The sequence below is a fragment of the Odontomachus brunneus genome, unplaced genomic scaffold (assembly GCF_010583005.1).
Source record: "Odontomachus brunneus isolate Ranch 3 - 2012 unplaced genomic scaffold, Obru_v1 Obru_scaffold_053, whole genome shotgun sequence".
Lineage (NCBI taxonomy): Eukaryota > Metazoa > Arthropoda > Insecta > Hymenoptera > Formicidae > Odontomachus > Odontomachus brunneus.
Window position 1 is genome coordinate 1,650,061 of NW_022639503.1, and position 19,741 is coordinate 1,669,801.

Below are 19,741 nucleotides of genomic sequence, written 5' to 3' on the forward strand. Positions count from 1 at the left end.
GAGAGAGCGAGAGAGAGAGAGAGAGAGAGAGAGAGAGAGAGAGAGACAGAGAGACAGAGAGACAGAGAGACAGAGAGACAGAGAGACAGAGAGACAGAGAGAGAGAGAGAGAGAGAGAGAGAGAGAGAGAGAGAGAGAGAGAGAGAGAGAGTGCGTGTGTGTGTGTGTGTGTAGAAGAATAAGAAATAAACATAATTTATTTTAAAGAAAATTCGTAAAGACTCAAATGATGTACAATCTCTCAAAGAAAATAAGGGAGCCAAGCGCAAGATATTGTATGCTGTAAATTTAATGTAACATATTTACAATATGAAACAGTTAAAAAATATTAGGTTTATAAATTTCGTTTGCGATTAAAAAATTAGGAAAATATAAATAAGAAAATAATAAAAATAAGAATTGGCTACAAACTGGCTAGTTTCACTGTTCAGTTACTATTGAAGCAAACAAGCGTCGACCAAACAGTAAATATTTTAGTGAAAATTATATTTCCTACTATGTTTTTTGTAAATCTAGACTATACTGAAATTATAGCATAAATTACTACAAAAATAGTCAATTTAAGGATCTATCTATGATATAAAAGAAAAAACTTTTGCAGTGTAAAAAGCCAAATATTTTTAAATATATTGTAATTTCAGTCATAATTCTGTACGATCCGAAATTACAAAAAAATTCTATTATAATTCTTACTACAATATGTACTCCATATAGGATCTAGGCAGTAATAAACTTTGCTTGAAAAATCTATAAATCTATTATTTTTTAGCAGTTTGATATTGTAAATATGTTACATTAAATTTTCCGCGCACAATATCTTGTACTTGGTTCCTACCTATACTTCGGCTCCCTTACGCCGAAAATCTTTTTATCAAATATACTTCAGGTATAATCTAGAGTTCGGACGTACAATATATGAGGGAAATAAAGTAGTTTTATATTTCTTACTCCTATATATTCTTACTTCATACGCAAAGCTTACTCCACATATTGTAGACGAGCCTTTAGTGTTCAGGCATTGGCGCTTACATTTTACATGCATGCAACTCGCTCATAGCAGAACAGCTAAAGCAGATCAATGAGACGTTGCGTCTGTAAATCCAAGAAACAAGACTACCATCGAAAATCCATTTTATCAAATAGATGTCAAATCGTCCGCGCAACACGACGCCTCACTGAATGGAATTCCGCTGTAATGTAGGAAGCACAGGCGTGCCTCGATCGATCGATACGTCGATATGCGGTATGAATCACGTTTCCGACGCGGCAAATTACGGCCGTACGGAAACGCACGAAATATTTCACTCTCTTCGCGAGAGGCGATTTCTCCCGATTGTTTTGGCTCCTTGTTACTTCCACACTGTACTATTTCGGTAATAGCCTCGTCACCGGCAATCCATTTTTTCCGATAAATTTCCATTTTGCACGGTGGCCGCGACGAATGCAGGATGTTACAGAACTGCCGCGCTCGCTCTAAATTCGCAGATTGTCCCGCCTCGTGGAAAATTTACAAAACAGAATATCTTGTGTATCGATTCGACGAAGGTATTACAAAGCGGCGGCGCGGAATTGCGTAATACGCGGAGATATCGAACTTTCGGATGTCTTTCCATTCGTTCGAATTCCCGGCTGGAATCTTGCGGAAGTTCGAGAGATCCGGATCATCAAAGCGGGATCGGTCAGGAACGGTGGATACGTTTAAAATAAAACGGTGACACGACCCTTAAATCCTTTCCAATATCTATTTTTTTCTTTTTTTTATTCTCTGGAATAGTTTCTCGAACGCATTCGCCCGTTTTGCGTACGCCTTTCGCGATGACGAATGGCTGAAGCGTCTTCTCTCTTGAGCCACGGCTGTCCCGAATAAGCAACGTCGGGAAAGACGTGAGAGCAAGCTGGTTAAGCCCCGCGCGCTCCATGGCCGCGGTTGCGCTGCGTGTATTGGTGGAATCGCGTTCGCCTTCCGATCGCAATACTCGATTCCGCCGCTTCCTCGGATAGAAATCGCATCTTCGCAACGTGGCGTGTGTTCGCGCGGGGGTTAGATCCGGATTACGTTCGACTCGCCGCCGTGTAAACCAAGCAAGATCGGATTAGAACGAGGCTATCCCAGACACCAGCCATTGGACGTAACCGGCATTATAGTAACGACGAGCGGATGGTTGATCCGCGCGCGACAAGGTATATAAATGCCGATAGCCCTCTTCCCCATCCGCAAAATTACCTGCTCATTAAATCGAGATTAGCGGAGTTTAGCGGAACGTTGATTCGGAACGCGAGGGGTGGACGCGACGTCACGTGGAATACTGGAGTCTAAAGTTTAGCCGCCAGAGGTTTTTCCGCAAAGTTTACATTTCGTAATAGCTGCGCAGAATTACAAGTGCTCTTGCACACCAAAAAGACGTGTGAGAGTGGATTGGAGTATTGCTCGATACATGGCGAAAACGATAAAAAATTTCAAAGTTGACTTTTCGAGTGCAAATTGATCTGTCAAATGCAGTCAGTTAGAATAAACACTCGCCTGATACAATGGATGTGTAGCTCGTGTGTACTGAACGCGAGTTTGCTCCGCTCAGAAAAGTTTCAAAGAGCATTACTGTAGCTTTACATCCGAGTTTAGAAGCTTAGAAACATCGGAAAAGTTTACAAAATGATTTCTATGCATGGCTAGGTTCTCTATTAAATATGGTAAAACAAAGCAACATATTTATGTAAGATCTATATGTGTATAATATCTTCATTTCAATGTCTCCTTAAAGGGGTACTTGAGTCGATGACGAACTCCAAAAATGTCGATAACGTAGAGACAATCGTCATTAACACAATTATACTATCCTATTTCTTGTACATGTAGATCTTATATTTATATATACTGGTTTATATTTCGCCATGCTAGCAGAAAATATAACCACGCATATATAGAAATCTTTCTGCAAACTTTTCGAATACTGTTGAGCTTCTATGTTCGGTAGCAGAGATACAGAAATGTTCCTTGAAATTTGCGTTAGCGGGACAAACACATGCCAGCATATATTACAAAATTTTTGTATCAAGTCAATATTTATACCAACTGACTACTCGAGATATCAAAATTTGTTCTCGTTTCGTCATATATTGAGCAACGCTTCGATTTATTATTACATGTACTTTCAGTTTCTAAAGGTGCTTATAATTCTGTGCAATCCACATATAACATAAACTTTGCAGAAAAAAGTCGATATTTCGTCGGTGAAGTCAAGTATGACGTCCCCCTTTAAGTTTGACATTGAAACACGATTTATTTGGAAAATGCACGGTCGGGAGGGAGGAACGCAACACCGTTAAATTCGTTACATAGCTTGTCCGTATATATGCCAGTAAAACGAGATCTCGCTCGTCTAATAATTTGCGGTCGACTCGTGCGCGCCCTGAAAATTTGATACAAGGTTTCGCTATCAAGCCAATGACCCCTTTGGCTAACCAGAAATGTGTACACGTTCCAATATCCACTGAAGATACTTCACTTGGAGCAATATGATAATGCGATGATGCAATTCATGTTATCGACAATAATACGAATATCCCAAGTACAAAAAAGGCTGGAAAGGAGTCCGATTAGAAACTTTGGTTACTGTCCAGTATTTGTCTGGCATTATATATTTTTAAATCATGTCATTTAAGAGACGTTCAAATTATAATCAATATTATAAATATGATAAGCCAATAATGATAAGCAATAATTATAAATCAATAATTAATTAGTTTTATCCCAATATGATTTACTCAGTCATTTAAAGTAAAGCCTAAACGGTAAAAACTAATTGATTTCTATTAGTTAGTTTACTTATTAAGTATCAATTATTTCAATTATTCATTTATATTATTCAATTGTTGGTCACTTGTTAACTATAGGGGCAATTAAAATTCGTAATAAATGGCGTCATGAAGAAAGTATTTTCTGGGTCAAAAGGAGAAGTCACACTGCAAATCCCAGTGTGTTATTTCGAATGAATTCCTTTTTACATGTTCCTTTCTGTGGTCAATTCTTTCCTCGGGAATTTTTCTCCTCGCATGTCGCGGTAACCCCAGCAAACGTCAGAGTCTTCCCGAGAATGCCTGAAGATAAGAGAACCACGCGCTCAGGTGTCCATCGATCTGACGCCACTTTTCGCGAGGCGGTCGATCGGAATCCGCGCGTCTCCGGGGCGCGTCGACGGTTTCGCGACGCGGCCGTGCACGATCGTGGGGAAGGGTTGATCGGCGAGGCTTTCCGCGTCGTTTGATTCCGCTTGACATTTCTTTCGGGTACGTCCGATAGCTCGCTCAGGTATTCTTAAACCGACGGCACCGGCGCTCTTGCTATGCGCGCGACGTTGCGGGTGACGGACTACGAAAGGCAATATCTTCGGGACGCCGTCGGAATCCCTAAAAACCCTCGCGGACACCGGCGCCGAGAGTGAAACGAATTGCCGGCGCTGGGTGTTCTTGAACCCCGCGCCGCTTTCGCGGCGACAGGCGACAGGTGTTATCTCGTACCTTTTTCACCACGCGCGACTATTAAGGGCTGCGCCGATCGGCGATTTATGTGCGACCAGGGCGACTTGAAGTGAACATTCCCCTCGCGTAAGAACGCGATCTTACTTGTATCTCGCGTGCGACTAGCGCGCGGGAGAAAATACGGCGTCCGTGTAACCGAACTTCGGTTCCCCGAGGACCGGACGAAAACTCGGTGAAAACGGGGAGCTATCTCTTTGTTACCGCGACCGAAAACATTCGGCTGCATGAAAATTCGGTGGAGATAACCAAGGACAATTGACAGAGAAACGAAAACCTGCCGCTGGAACCTTTTTGCTTTTACAAACAAGTTCTCGTCTGATTCCTAGAAAACGGAAATTCGATCACGCGAACTGAATTTTTTTTCTATGATCACGCGATCTAACGTTCGCGTAAGTTCTAATTTTTGTTTCCACACACAGAGAACTGCGTGCTACATTTGAGTCAATGTTATAAATTATGTTATGTTTAAAAATTCACCGTTATGTACCCTAAAGGGCTTATGTACAGCTCTATAATTATACAAAATACAATTTTGAAAAGGACTAAAGAGCCAAGGTGCGGGTGTAAAATTCCCGAGGAAAGAATTGGCCACAGAAAGGAACATGTAAAAAGGAATTCATTCGAAATAACACACTGGGATTTGCAGTGTGACTTCTCCTTTTGACCCAGAAAATACTTTCTTCATGACGCCATTTATTACGAATTTTAATTAACAAGTTAACAAGTGACCAACAATTAAATAATATAAATGAATAATTGAAATAATTGATACTTAATAAGTAAACTAACTAATAGAAATCAATTAGTTTTTACCGTTTAGGCTTTACTTTAAATGACTGAGTAAATCATATTGCCAAGCGCTTTATATTATACATAATAAATTACAAAGACGTTTCGATGGGGTGTGGTCCTCTTCAATTGATAATTGTCACAAATCGTCAATATGAAAGGACAACTGGTTTTAGTCATACGCTGTATTGGACGTGTGATCGAATCGCATTCATTGTTAACAGACAATAAATAATACAGGGACATTCCTCAGCTAAGAGTTCTGTTATGGCAACATAAAACAAAGTATAACGAAACAATAGAAACCAATAACCAAAACTCGTGTTGATACATTTCAAACTGGTGGAAGAGAACCACATACCATGGTCGAAACATCTTATGAATAATATAAAATAGCGCTTAACACCCGCACCTTGGCTCTTTAGTCCTTTTCGAAATTGTTATTTGTTTTAAGTATTTTCTAAATTTATACATCCGAAAATCTACCATAAGTCCATCACAAACATTTGATTTATTCAAAACATATTTTGAATCCTACACGGAAAAGAATTTTATGATAAAAATTAGTACAAAGTTTTATAACCGAATTGTGAATTGGAAAAGCCTCTCCTCCTCCCCCTTAAAAAGAAGGAAAGTAAACTGGGTAATCGCTTTCCTTTCACAGTAGAATGATTGTCTTTTCTGTGTGTAGTAAAATTTTTACGCTCTCTCTTATCAGGCAGAGATTTTTCGGCCGTTGCTATTTATCCGTGGCGCATCGTCGCGCATCTTGGCGCGAGGCCGCCGTTGTCGCACAATGACAGAAAATTGGTGGAAATGCACGCTTTGCGCTACGCCAGCGCATTGCCCGATAAATTATTTTATGAGTTGGCAGAGAGCCGAGGTGTGATCGGTGTGCACGGATAAAGTTAAAGCGATATGTAGGTGTATACATGTATATGATGCGATATCGAAAACAATGTCGATACATCCTGCACACAATGTGAGTCCTGTTTTCGCAGAGGATTTGTGGACATTACTGTCACCAGGAGTGAAAGCCTCCTGTCGATATATCTGACGTGTCTGCGGATATTGTCGGCGTTGCTCCATCCGTGATGATTGAATTTCGAGCCAAGATTATTTACTATCGTATTGCAAATTCGGACTCGGACACGCTCAAATGGCTCATATGCGACTCGGGCCCGTAATCGCGTAGTTTTGCGATCAAAACTTCGCGCTCTGTTATGCAAGAGTGCTGATAACGATTACTGGAAGTTCGGCTCGACGTGAAACGAGTTTGATAAACTACGTTTAAGAAGCTGACGAAGTTTGAGAGAGGAAAATTGTCCTTCAATTTAATTCGCTAATTAAATTCAATAATTCGCGCACGCGCGACACTTATTTCCTCTTCCTTTTCTGCCTCCTCTTTTTTCTTCTCCTTTTACTTCTCCGCGGAATTTACGCCGGTTCATTAAATACCGGCGCAATTACGTCACGCATTAAAAGCTTTCGTACACGGGGGAGCACGGAGTTGTCATCGACGAACTTTCCAGCTCTCTCGATTTACGTCTCATAATTTTCCGTTTTAATTATCATACCGCCGACCGCGCGATTCTTTCATTTATACCCTGCCGCGTTCTCTCCTTTCGTTCCGGTCTGAGAGAGACCGTAGTCTCGCTTCCGCAGAGATTCTTAATAAAATCGGAATTGTTGAGTGGCTCGTTACTACCTTAAGAGGGATCCCGAAGCCGGCACGACTGAAGTTTGACGTCGAAAGACGCGAGAAACCGCATTTTTCTCCTCTACTAAACCCTTTATTTTCCTTATGCTATACTTTCTCGTGCTCCCTCAGCGCCGAGCGTTTGTCTTTAATATTCGTACTTATTTATCGTAATTTATATTTGTAATCGTGACGCATACAACATGAAAAGTTCTCATATAAGTTCTGCGCGATGCGAAGGGTTTCCGAGGCGTTTGCGCTTCCCTTTTTAAGTTCTCGCAAATTCAGGGACGATTCTTCCTCGACGAGGAAGCTCGTCATTTTTTCACGCAACCTCTTAGATCCCGGTAATCAAATTTCAAAGTCAAAGGAGATTTCCTCTTAATTTATCGCGAATCTAATTCCCACCTGAGGGACGGTCTCTCTTTCTCTTTCTCTCTCTCGTCGACGCGCTTATTCAAAAGTTCTTATTAATTCCACGTACTTTCAGCTTTCCTAACTTGTACTCTTTTTTCGTCCTCTTCATTTTCTCTCTTGGAAAATCCTCAACGACTTGATCGTGAACCCACTCGGGGACTTGAGTAAAGTACATCCAGACGCGAGACTCGCCCGAGCAGCGCGAAAGGATGATTTTCAAACGTCGATAAGTCATCGCCATAAATATCGCCGCGGTGGATCGAGGTCGACAAGTGGCCGTCGCGAAATTCTCATTAATCGGGCGAAGCGGGGCGACCAAAAAGGGACCGATAAATCACGAGTTCGTTAATCTAGCCGCGGAGTTTGCCAATATTTCACGAACGGTAATAGGTAAATCGGACCCTGCGCCGCGGAATTGGGAGATCGAGCGCGGCCGGCTAGGGAGCTGCGATCGATTAAATATCGGCCCTGTGTTGGTCCCGCGCGCTCCTGTGGATTACACAAGGGCGACCGAAAGAAGGTCAAGTGGGATCACGGAGGGAAATTCAAGGGACGATTAGGCGATGTCAGGACTGGATTATACGGACCGACAGCTTTCGGCTCGCGGCGGACTGAACGTCGCGACGATTGAAATCGTGTCGGTTTAACTTTGGACTAAATGCGCTTCCGACGTAAGCTCCGCAGAGAGAACGAGGTCTCCTCAACTCGGTCCCTTTGAACGTTGTATTATTCTTGGACGCGATGAGAGACGCGGGACAGAGGCAATATTTGCGCAGCGTAACATTGTTTACCACGGCGTAAAGAACTTCCGCAATGCGGTGATCTATGACTGCCGCGCCGCGTCCAACGTTTTATTTCGCGATGCCTTGACATAATGACGAGTATCGGTGAAAAAGAGGAATTTTACCTCGTGAAACCTGATCTACAATGCGCTCTTTGCTTCCTGCTTCACCTCTGTCCTCTTCTGGCTGAAGGTCAATTTAAAAGTCAGAAAATGACAAAGGGAAAGAAACTGGCGGCAAAGAGCATGTTGTAGATTTCAAGCTCAATACGGACATATTAGTAAACATTTAGTCACAGTTTAATTGTTTTTGCGAGAGTTCTCACTTCGGGAATATTGAGTTAAAAGTATCAATTTTCGAACGCGTATCTAATCCTAGATGTTCTTACTGCTTTGGCCTTTAAATATATGTACACGAAATATCGAAGCCTTAATCAATATAAAATATATGTATATATTCAATATAAGCACATGTACCCTTTATGTTGGTTTACATTTTTTTACTTGAAGATAAAAATAAAAATAGTACGAATAGAATGGACTAGATACGTGTCCGGACATTGTGTTTGTTGTCCGACAGTTCGATTTAAAATTCCCGATCACGTAGTGGCAGGAAACGTCCTTAAATCCGCGCTAAGAGCGTGTCTTAGCGTTGACGGGATGGCAGTCAGTCCTCATTGTGTTGCCAACGGCTTTAGGGGATGCAGTCAAACGTCGGTGCCAGGCCATTTAGGCTCATCTGCTTTAATTGGCTTCGTTTGTAATTACGGAACATGAGAGAGAGGGAGAAAGAGAGAGGTGGGAGACAGAGAAGCCTGTGATAGGGATGATATAACTAAAGACAATGAAGAAGGAGGCCGGAAGGAGAGGGTGGAATAACCCGAATAGCCCACGTTGACGGGTGCTGCGGCTTGAAGGGATCGGGCAAGTGAACTTCGAGCCGCTATTGTTAGCTTCCCCCTAGACGGGAAAGACCCGATACAAATTCTCGCTCGAGACAAAAGGGAACGTTTTTCTTTACTCGTGGACAGGTTACCACCCTGTTGCCGAGTTCCCGATAGCATTGCGTGCAAATAGTCGCGAGAGCTGTGCAAGAATTTGGTCGTGTTTGAATTTAACGAACAATTTCTCGTAGATGTAGACGATCCGAGCTTACTTTTTCCCCTCGATCCACGGGGACCAAAAGAAGCGATGTTAAAGTATGCAAATGAAATTTTGAAGTATACACAATTAAAAGGGAGGGTGAGAAACGGACCAGAAAGAGAAAGAGAGAGAGAGAGAGAGAGAGAGAGAGAGAGAGAGAGAGAGCAAAAGAGAAAAAGAAAAATACATCTTGTTCTTCTCGCAGTAAGCAAACTTGGCTAATACCGCGGGGATTCGCCCGCGTGAATTCTTCATTTCGTGAATCCAACCCTCCCCCGCCATGCCGCGGCGCTTTGTTTTCATAAATCTTACCTTTCTCGCGGATTCTCAGTTTACCGTGCGCCGTGGATCGCGAAGGCGATAATTCGCGAACTCGTAACCTGCCGCTCGCAACTTGTACTGCAACTCGCAACGGCGGTAACTCTCGTATTCACCGCCACGATGCTACAAATTGCGGGGAACACCACTCGTATGCGACCGCCGTATGAGTCTGTTGAATCGTTTGACCGAGGCGAGCGTGTTTTTCGGTGACCGCGCAAACATGCGAGGCGCACCCATGCGACCACTTCCTGAGCTGTGAAAGGGTGGACACGCCGCTTTGCCCGAGAAAGGGAGCCGAAAGAGACGCGTGGGAATGGCCTTCTTCGTGTCGAGTTACTTTCGTAGAGCGTAACGCTCTTAAACCGCTACCGGAGACAGTGCACTTTGCTCTTGAAACAACATCTCGCGAGTCCGTACACGGCGAGTCCTGTCTGTCGGCGACGAGTCGCGTTACGTCCCCTTAATAGACAGATGACACACTTATTTTTCAAAAAAAGGCCATGACGCTGACTATCATTGAGACCTGCGTTACTGCACACAGAAAAATACATAGTGCATTCAAGGAAATCTTACTTGTCTCGTCATAAGCATCAAATGTATGCAAAATATATTTTAAATCTTAGAAAGTTTAGCACTTCAGTCAAGAATATTAAATTAAAAATTCAATTTGCTTACTGCATAGAGTCGAATCAACATTTCCTTTGATGAAATTTTATAAGATTTTTGTAAACAGAATAAAACTTTTTTCGAATACATGGTAATTTAAAGTTATATATTATAATTCAAAGTTAGTGATGAGTATATTTGAGTTGTTATGAAGCAAATGTTCTTTGTTAAAGGTAACCAATATTTTAAAGAATGATATCTTTCTGTATGTAGTCGTTATTATTGTAATTTGTATCGAGTATGATACTCAGATTTGGATTTAAAGTTGAATTTGTCAAGTCACCATTACAAATGTAATGTTAGGTTTAATCATATGATTAAACCTTACGCGCGTGGAGTCTGAAGAGGACTTCAAGGATATTTTTTTGAAAAAAAATTGTTATTAATATAGTATAGATTGTAAATAAACACTTTGTTTAAATATTACCAAATATTTTTTGTCATATTTTCTCTGATTTAATAAGAACGAAATGGAATCGGTGGAGAATATACGTTGTAATTAATGTTGATAAAAGTAACATCGTAGCCTAAGGGTTAAATTAAAAAACTTTAATAGATCTACCTCTATTAACATTTATTACTTGAAACTCTCCTCAAATGAGATGTTCAGACTTGAATTTAGACTTACACAGAGAAAAAATATCTAAAAGGTAAAAAAATATTTATTCAGTGAATACTAATAATATATTTACTTAAATCTAAATTTTTTTATTTAAATAAAATAAACAATTGCTTTTGTGAAAAGATAGATTTTAAGAAAATGTATATTTTTTATTTGAAATATATTTTATATTAGTGCGAGCGAATATGATTTTAGTACCCACTGAATAAATAAGTATACTGGGTACATTAACAACAATTTTTTCAATAAACGTTATTTTATTTTTTAAATATTTATTTCTCTCAGTGTGGATGAGAGTTTTTTTCAGTTGAATCTCTCACAGATATGTTATAAATATAAATGTTCCATATATTGAAAATTTAACTGAAAAACTTGTATGTAACTGTAAAACCTGTATTAATTTAAACATGTATTAATAGTCAGACGTAAATTTTTTTATTGAATCGCAATTTAAGATATAACGTTACATATATCATGTAATTCAATTGAAAAACTTGGACCTAATTCTAAATAAAAAGTCGAGTATCTTACATGATACAAGTTGTCACGTGACAACTATTAATATGAGCTCAAATGAAAATCTGAGTATCTCATATAAGTTTTATGTCACAGCTATCAATACGGGTCTAAAATTTAATCTGAATGGCTCTTATGAGACAAGTTTCAAGTAATGACTATTAGTAAGGAGCTAAAAGACGACGAGTGTTCACTCAATGAACGAGTGTTATCTCAAAGAATTATTAAAGAAACGGCAACCGCTTTATCATTGGAAAATCGTTTGTCCCGTTTTCGCGAGAGTCTCGTTCCCGCCACCCTTGACCGCGCGCCATAATGAGACGGTCTTTAATGGTCGGTTTTACCAAGGTCGATTAACTTGGACCATAATTCACCTGATTCTTCGTCTCTTTCCACTCACGGAGATAAAGGGTCGCTCAAATTAAGCTCGTTAAAGTCCAAGTTAACCGACATTAGTCAAACCACAGCGACATCACTCAAGCCGCTGTGCGCTCCGAATTCTTTTCGAGAATTTTTGAGGATCTTTTGCCAACCGTGCGCGTCTCCGAGTAACTGTAACCATCTACCGAAATTTCATACTCGAGAAGCTGGCGAATCCCGCCACTGGGGTTCCCCCGACAGACAGAATCGCGAGCATCTTCGATCGCTAACCTTTTCAGACATTTCCGAAATTCAATCATCCTCTCCAACTATTCGCCAAGAGCGGCGTCGAGAGAACGGAAGTGCATCATTCCGCTGCCATTGGTTCCCCGACGAGGGTCGCCAGTTAGGGAACGCCGTCCTGCTCTTTCTCGGCGAGCTACAACACGTGACGCGAACACGTGGGAAGGAGAGACCGCTGGCAGAGAGACCTTTCTCTCTCCTCCCTCCCACCTGGCCCTGACACACCTCTCTTTCTCTCTGTTTGTCTCTCTCCTTCTCTCTTTCGCTCTTCCGTTTTCATCCTCTGGCAGCCAACAGGTAGAAAGAGAGACAGGTGGCTCGCCGATGTATTCATGATGCCGGCTGCGATACGACAATCCTGAACTCTGGTCAGTGTTTGCGATGACTACCTCGTGAATCGACGCGTCCGTTCGATAATTGTAAATTCGATGTCGCGGCTTCCTGTTTCGCCTCTGTGCAACCGATCGGAGCCGCCGGTTAACGCGAGAATTAACAACTGCGTCGTCGATTATCGACGATGTCTACTGATGAGTGCACAGCGCACTCAGGGCGAAATTTCGAATTTTTTCGCTCGTATGTGATTCGCGTGATACGCGCGCTTCAGTCGACGGCTTTCTGTTGGCGTGGAATTTAAACAAAATCGTCGAGTGCCGGCGATGAGGAAATAATAAAGTGCGTTGAGTCACAATTGATGCGCGTTTTAACGATGTGAGTGCTCGCCAGCGCGAAATCAAGTGATATTTGGTGTTTACGCATTGTGATCAGTCTGGTTCTATAGGAAATGTGTCAGCGAGAAATGGTTTTCTTCATTAAACGTGAAAGTAAATGCCGATCTGTAGGTGAGAGCATTCTCTTCGGTGAATAAGAGAAAATGCGAGGTCTATAATCAAATTCTCGTGAATATTCGTAGATCCTTGGTTGCACGGAATTTACAGATTTCCGATTCGCTTAATCACCAAAACGATTATAACTCGATCTTATCAAAAGAACACTATCATATGAAATCGGCTAGAACGCGGATTAAGTTTCTCAGTTTAATATCTTGATGTTTTAGTTTGCGAAATTCTGCAACGTACACTTGTAATGTCAATATCCGTGCTCTCGAAAGTTTCCCGCATTATTTCAGCGCCACAGCGGTAAAGGATATTCGATTTCAATGTTTCAGAGGTGAAGGTGGGAAGGGAGAGAGGGAGGAGTGGGAAAGAGAGGAAGAGAAATAGGTATCCATGAGGTCATTACATATTCCTATACAAGAACACTGTGGTCAATAATTCACGTTACATTTACCAAGTTTGGAGTAGATCTCGAGGAAAACATCGCGGCGCTCTCGCGATCTGTCGATTTCGGTTTCGCCTTTCGTCGGATAATGGATATCGATCGTGGTGTTCTACCAAATTCTGTTAGCCGGAAATATTTGCTCGATAATATTGGCAGGCGACTCGATGGAAATTGTCGTCCATGCTACTCTGACAAATGGCTATTGTCATTAATGATTATTCCCTCCGCAATTAAATATTTGTTGTCGTCGATAAGATTGTCATAGGTTCACCAATTCCATTTGCGCCATCTAGTTTCCAATCGGAACGTTAATAGGAAGCGATTTATTGAATATTCATTTTTATGTTTAAAACCAATGCACGGCTATTTCTTGAAATAAACGCGTGAGGAAAGGAGAGAGCATAGAAATATACAGTATGACCAATTCTCGAGTACATGGCTAATTCTGAACGTTCTTATTGTCTTTAAATACGAATATTTAAAATAATTCAATATAGAATGTATGTACATTACATGTAATACATTCAATACATGTAATACAGTACAATTCAATACATGTACATAGATTTTTTCATGTTGGATGTTTAAATATTCGTACACTGGGAGAAAAAATATATGTAGAAAACAGAATATTTTTTCTCGATGGATATTCCACAGTAATATATTTACTTGTACTAATATATATATTTTTACATTCAGGAAATATTTTTTTGAAATGAGCAAAGGTGCATTTTCCTAAAGTCATCGCTTTTCGCGAAAACAATTGTTCTGTTTAAGCCAAAGAATTTATATTTAAGTAAATATGTTATCACATAGCACTCATTAAATAAATATTGTTCATTTCTTAGACATCTTCTTCTCTCATGTATTTGAAAATCAAAACTATAAGAATGTCAGGATTAATGTCCTCACATTGGTACTTTAACGAAATATAAAATTGACACGAATTACGCTTATTAATGCACACCGTCGCACTTTGGTACGCACCTTCGGTACGTTTCGTTGCGCATGTCCGTTGGAGAGCGTGAAAATATCACGTTGGAGAGGACGTCTCATTTCCATTTCTTTTCATGACGTGTCGTATTCGCGATCCAGCTTGCTCACACGAGCTTGTCGTTGATTGAAGTACCGTCCGAGTGTCCTCCACGCCCTTGTCGCTCAATTTATACATGGCATAACGCCGCGACACGCCCCGGAAACTCGCGCTTCGTGAGAAAGGAAACGGCTCCTCTCTTATGCCCTTTTCTCTCTAGCCCTCTGCCCTCCGTCCCTCTCGGTATAAATTTGCCCCGCGGACGCGCGGCGATAAACTTAAGACGAATTCCTTTTCGGCCGCGCGGCACGATAGATAAATAGAAAGCAGAGCTACGTGATTCGAAGCTGTAAGTGCAACACGTATTCGCATCTTCTTCGCCCTCCGATCCGACCGCTTCGATCTCTCCGCGGATTTCTTTCACACGTTTCACGGTTATGTATTTCGCCTCGGTGGTGCCTGAAAGGTAATTCCTCGGCGGGATCGAATTCCCTGATCACTGACGGCGCGTGAACGCGCGACAACGTGACGCGGCGTCAGCGATCGAGGCATGTTTCGTGGGCGGACGAATGTATCGTAAAATCTCTTGGCTACGAAGGACATGATTAACTTATCTTACCTAGTTTCGAGACTAGATACGCGCGAGTTAGATACTCAAAGAGTTGAGACATTTCGATAGTCACCTCTTAGGGCTGATTTTAGGGCTGACTTCACCCGTTGAGCTACCCTATTGATGTGCTAAAATATCAGGGATATTGGTTATAGAAGCTCTTCCGATAATTAATATAACGTCCCTGAGTGTCGGTCGATTAAGGAGTTTATTCACCAGATGTGTATTTTCAGGACGCCCAAGGGGCGTATTTTCAGTGGCGTATCAAGGGAACTACTCCTAGTATCAGTATATTTTCCTTCGACTTACATAGCCAAGAATGGGACTTGATTTACAGTTCCTTAACCAGACACATTCATCCATTCCTTATTTCTATTCATCTAATATCTAATATAGTTACTAATATCTCTATAGTTACATTGCCTCTTTAATTGATTTTATAATGTCATCTTTATTACTTAAACACCTTTCTAATCTTCTTAATTTTCCCTAACTTTTATACTACCTATATCTTCTATCTATCATGTCTAATTATACACTTTCCAAATTTTATTTAACGAATACTATATTGTGCTCATACACAATATCTCAAACTCTGTCTTTCCTTTCAGTTGTACATACTTATTCTTTTATCTTATTTCTTCCTTTTCTCATATCCGATCTCTTTCCTCTTTACTGTTTCCTTTACTTCCTCTTTATCCTTTTGTCCCTAAATTTTCTTTCACACACACACGCACACATATCTTGTTAATTTTATTACTCCATTCTATATTTCCTATTAATCCCATGAAGTGATTTCTCTGCCCTTTTCTTCACTTTCTGTCTCCTTCAGTTTACATCGTCAAGGAGAGGAGTTTTTCATATCTTATAACTCTTCTCTTATTCTTTGCACTTCATTCTTCTTACTTGCACAGCATCTGTCCCACTAGTCCTTGCGTCATTCTTCTCTGTTATACTTTTATTTTACTTCCTTATCTCATCCGATGACCAAACCTTTTCTTTTTCTTATATTCTCTTCTTCCTTTATTTCTTATATACTTCTGTCTTCTATTATTATTACTACATTTTCTATCGATAATTTTCTCTATATTACCATACTAATTTAAGCTTGCTTACATTATCTACAATACCCTAACTATCCGTTCTTAAATCCTGCTTTTCTATCTAACATCTTGTTTCGCCTTCACTTACACACCATCTACACACAGTCATTCCTACATAATTTTCCCTATTTGGCCACTCCATATATTTAATAACTAAAATCATTCCAAATTCACGCTCCACGTTATCAAGCATCCGCATACCATCGAATCAAATCAAGGAAGCTACTCGTAAATTCACTATTTATCGGACAAAATTACGGTTTTATATACCTGTTTTATTATCTAAATAATAAATGTTAATTTGAAATTAATATCATGATGCTATTTACCATGTTTTACTCCATACACACACAATGCTGCTCACAATGCTGCGCAAGCATAAAACAGCAGTTTTCTATCCTATAATCATTACACAAAAACGATGTAGTAAATACCATTCCTTCTTCTATGCTGCGTTTTCTCATATGTAACTATATGTAATTTATAATGGTAATGTTCTTATTTGATATCATTTTTTACGAAGTTTTATTTATACTTAAATAATTATCGTCTATATTATTTTTATCAAGAGGTAACATGTGCAAAATTGCGATATTCAGTATTAAATTTCTTACGAATGACGCACGACAAATCGCACGAAACTTCAACTATTAGTGTGTTTTACTGCGATGCATATTACGTTAAATTGTGGTATAATTTGAAACATTTTGGTTTAAGTGAATAAACTTCTTGTTAAGCGTCGTTTACGAAATTTTAGTTCATCGGTTTTCGTCTAATAACTTCATTTATACGGGTACTTTGGCCGACTGCATCGTTACATTCGCACGGACGTCGACGTTGCTGAAACGCGCATCCAGCCGTGACATTTTATACGGCTTCCCCTACACATAAAAACGACAGCGATACATTCACCGTATCAGCATAGTCATTTACCGACGATCTGTCGCGATCCCACTTCCGTCATGTGGAAATTTCGCTATTCTGCAACGGCATAATCGTAAACCGCGATCTCGCAAATTCCGCGATATTCGACATCAACGTTGCTCGTTCGCACTAAACTAGTTCGTGCGCGAAAATATAAGTTTTCGCCCGACGAAAGATTTTTCCTAATTACATCAGCTTTGTATTGCTTGAAAATATTACGTAAAACAAGGAAAATGGAAAATTAAACGAGATAAAACTTCGTGAAACCATGGATTTATGAATAGGCGAATTACGATTCAGATTTCGCATAATATTTAAGCTGAAAAACCACAAAAAGAAATATGTACATATCCATAGAGATACTGAGATATAAAATACCCCTAGCAATTACATTCATGATTAAATAACTAGTAATTAAAAACGGTATTTTAAATATTAATTTAAAATAGTGAATTTGTAGATATTCCACACGATTTAAATCTTTGCTATAACAAACACTGTGTAACGTGTTCATCAACTACCTTATGAAAACAGCAACTACGACTGCAGCGTGAATTCGTCACTCGTTACACTAGAAACAATAAACCAAGAACGGATAGTGTATGTGTATGTATGTGTAGTGTATGTGTGTGCATACAAAATGCAAGGATAACGGCATTGCAAAACAACTGCGTCGCTCTCATTGCGATTCACAAACACTAAGAACGCAGCGGAATCCGTCGAAAGAAACGCGAGGGGAAAATGCTGATCGCCAGTGCGTCTAATAGCCAAACAATCGCTCCATCGTCATCCGTGAAATTACGGAGGTCCCGGCGATTGTCGTCCACCAGAGGATTAAGACAGCGAGCCATCGCGAATCCCCCGAAGGATCCTCTTGCTCGCCAAGACGTCAATCAGAAACTCGGTGCCACGAGCAAGAATGTCGACGAAAGCAACAGCGCGGACAGACTGCTGATAAACTGGGAGGTGAACGAAAGAATCAGCCTGAGCAGCGGCTCCAGCACAGGACTGGCGGTGCGTCCCGACACCAAGAGAGGCATCGAGTTTAGCGAGAATCGCCGGAGGACGGTTGAGAGCAGATCGAAAGTCGGCGAATGCTCGGAACCGAGTCGCGCAGCCAAGTTCTCGTCATCGTCGTCGGCCAAGCCGGCGTTGCAGCTGATGAACGTGTCCGGGTTTCCCACGAACATCGACCGAAAGCATCGCGGCTCCTGGTCGGCCGAGACCGACACGACGGACGAGAACGTGATCAAGAGCGACTCGAAGTATGAGATCGGCATACCCAGCCGCAGCTTCGCGACGAGGAAGCAACGGCAACAGGATACGCTCAGGAAGGTGGACGCCGACACGACGAGGAGATGGACGAAAAACAAGTCCGGCGACTCCATCTCGAAACGGCTGGAGTTGATTCACGAGCTCAATCAGAAGATCTTGGCCAACTACGAGAGGTTCCAACAGAGGTCGAGGCGCGCCAAAGACGCGAAGGAGCAGGCCGTCAAGAGCCGCGCCAAGGAAACCGGCCCCGAAGAACACGTCTACACGGAGATCAAGAGGAAGAACAAAACGACGTGTAGAACGAGCGATCGGAAGGGCCAGAAGATCCCTAGGCAGGATACTCTTCAACAGAATACCTCCAGGAGAGATTCTTCTAAGCAGGATATCTCCAGGCAGATTGATATCGGTAAATTTACCTTCTCGAGGGACCACCGCGAGAGGATCGGTGCCAAGAACGGCTCAGAGAAGAAGGAGTCGTTGAGAGTCACAAACAAACTTGATCGCAGAATTATTTGCGAGAATACGAATTTTAGCCTGGCGGTTAAGGACGATTTCCGCTATGAGACGAGCGACGAAAACACGAGGTTATCGACGTGTACGAAATCCAAGGAGAAGAAAGGCCGGCAGAAAGGAGAAGAAAGGACGGAGGGAAGCTCGATTTTCTACACGAAGGAGGACCCACCGGCGTCGATCGAGGTGAGATCAATCTCGTCTGAAAATTGTTTGGAGAACTCCAGATTGTATCCCGCGATCCGCTGCAATTCGAGCAACGATGAGCCAAGGAGGGAGGACGACGAGAGCAGCGCGAAGGAGAATGCAAAGGATTACGCCTCAGAGATTGATCGACTCGATCCGCGAGAAGATGCTGGATCACGCGCCACGCCGGCCGACGCCGTCGTCTCGGACGAGAAGATCCTGGAGTGCAGGATCCTCGAGAACCTGGACGAGACGATCGGCAAATTCGATAGCGAAAGGACGCAGCTGACATCGGGGGATAGCAATGAGGAGAAGGACAGCTTTAGTACGGATTCTATACAGAGTTGCAGCCCCTCGAGCACGAAAGGCTCCAAGGACGCTCACCTCTTGGATACCTTCAATTCCTCCTGGGACTCCGGGGTCGGGGTGGACGTCGGCAACGGAAGCGGGTGGGTGAGGATACACACGGGGATCGAGAGCAGTCTCGTATATCTTACCTTGGACACCACAGCTAAGGACGTCTGCAGAGACATGCTGCTGGGAGACGACTTGTCTCTGTTTGTCCAGGTAAACGTCGACCTCCGCGGCTGATTGTCCTTTCAGCTTCCGTGCCAACGGTGTCCGTGCGCGCAGCGTATTTCGCGATAAAACTACGGGGGAGAGGAGCGA

At 41.7% G+C, this 19,741-nt stretch overlaps 1 protein-coding gene across 1 annotated transcript in view; it reads left to right on the top strand.

Moving 5' to 3' along the window:
• Nucleotides 1-12,544: 12,544 nt before the first annotated feature.
• The window catches only part of LOC116845568 (PH domain leucine-rich repeat-containing protein phosphatase 2), a 131,897-nt gene continuing 124,700 nt past the window's right edge, over nt 12,545-19,741 (top strand). The window contains exons 1-2 of the mRNA XM_032818362.1: nt 12,545-12,992; nt 17,636-19,639. Of these exons, the coding sequence (XP_032674253.1) occupies nt 17,843-19,639 (1,797 nt within the window). The 5' untranslated portion in view covers nt 12,545-12,992; nt 17,636-17,842. The remainder of the gene's footprint in view (nt 12,993-17,635; nt 19,640-19,741) is intronic.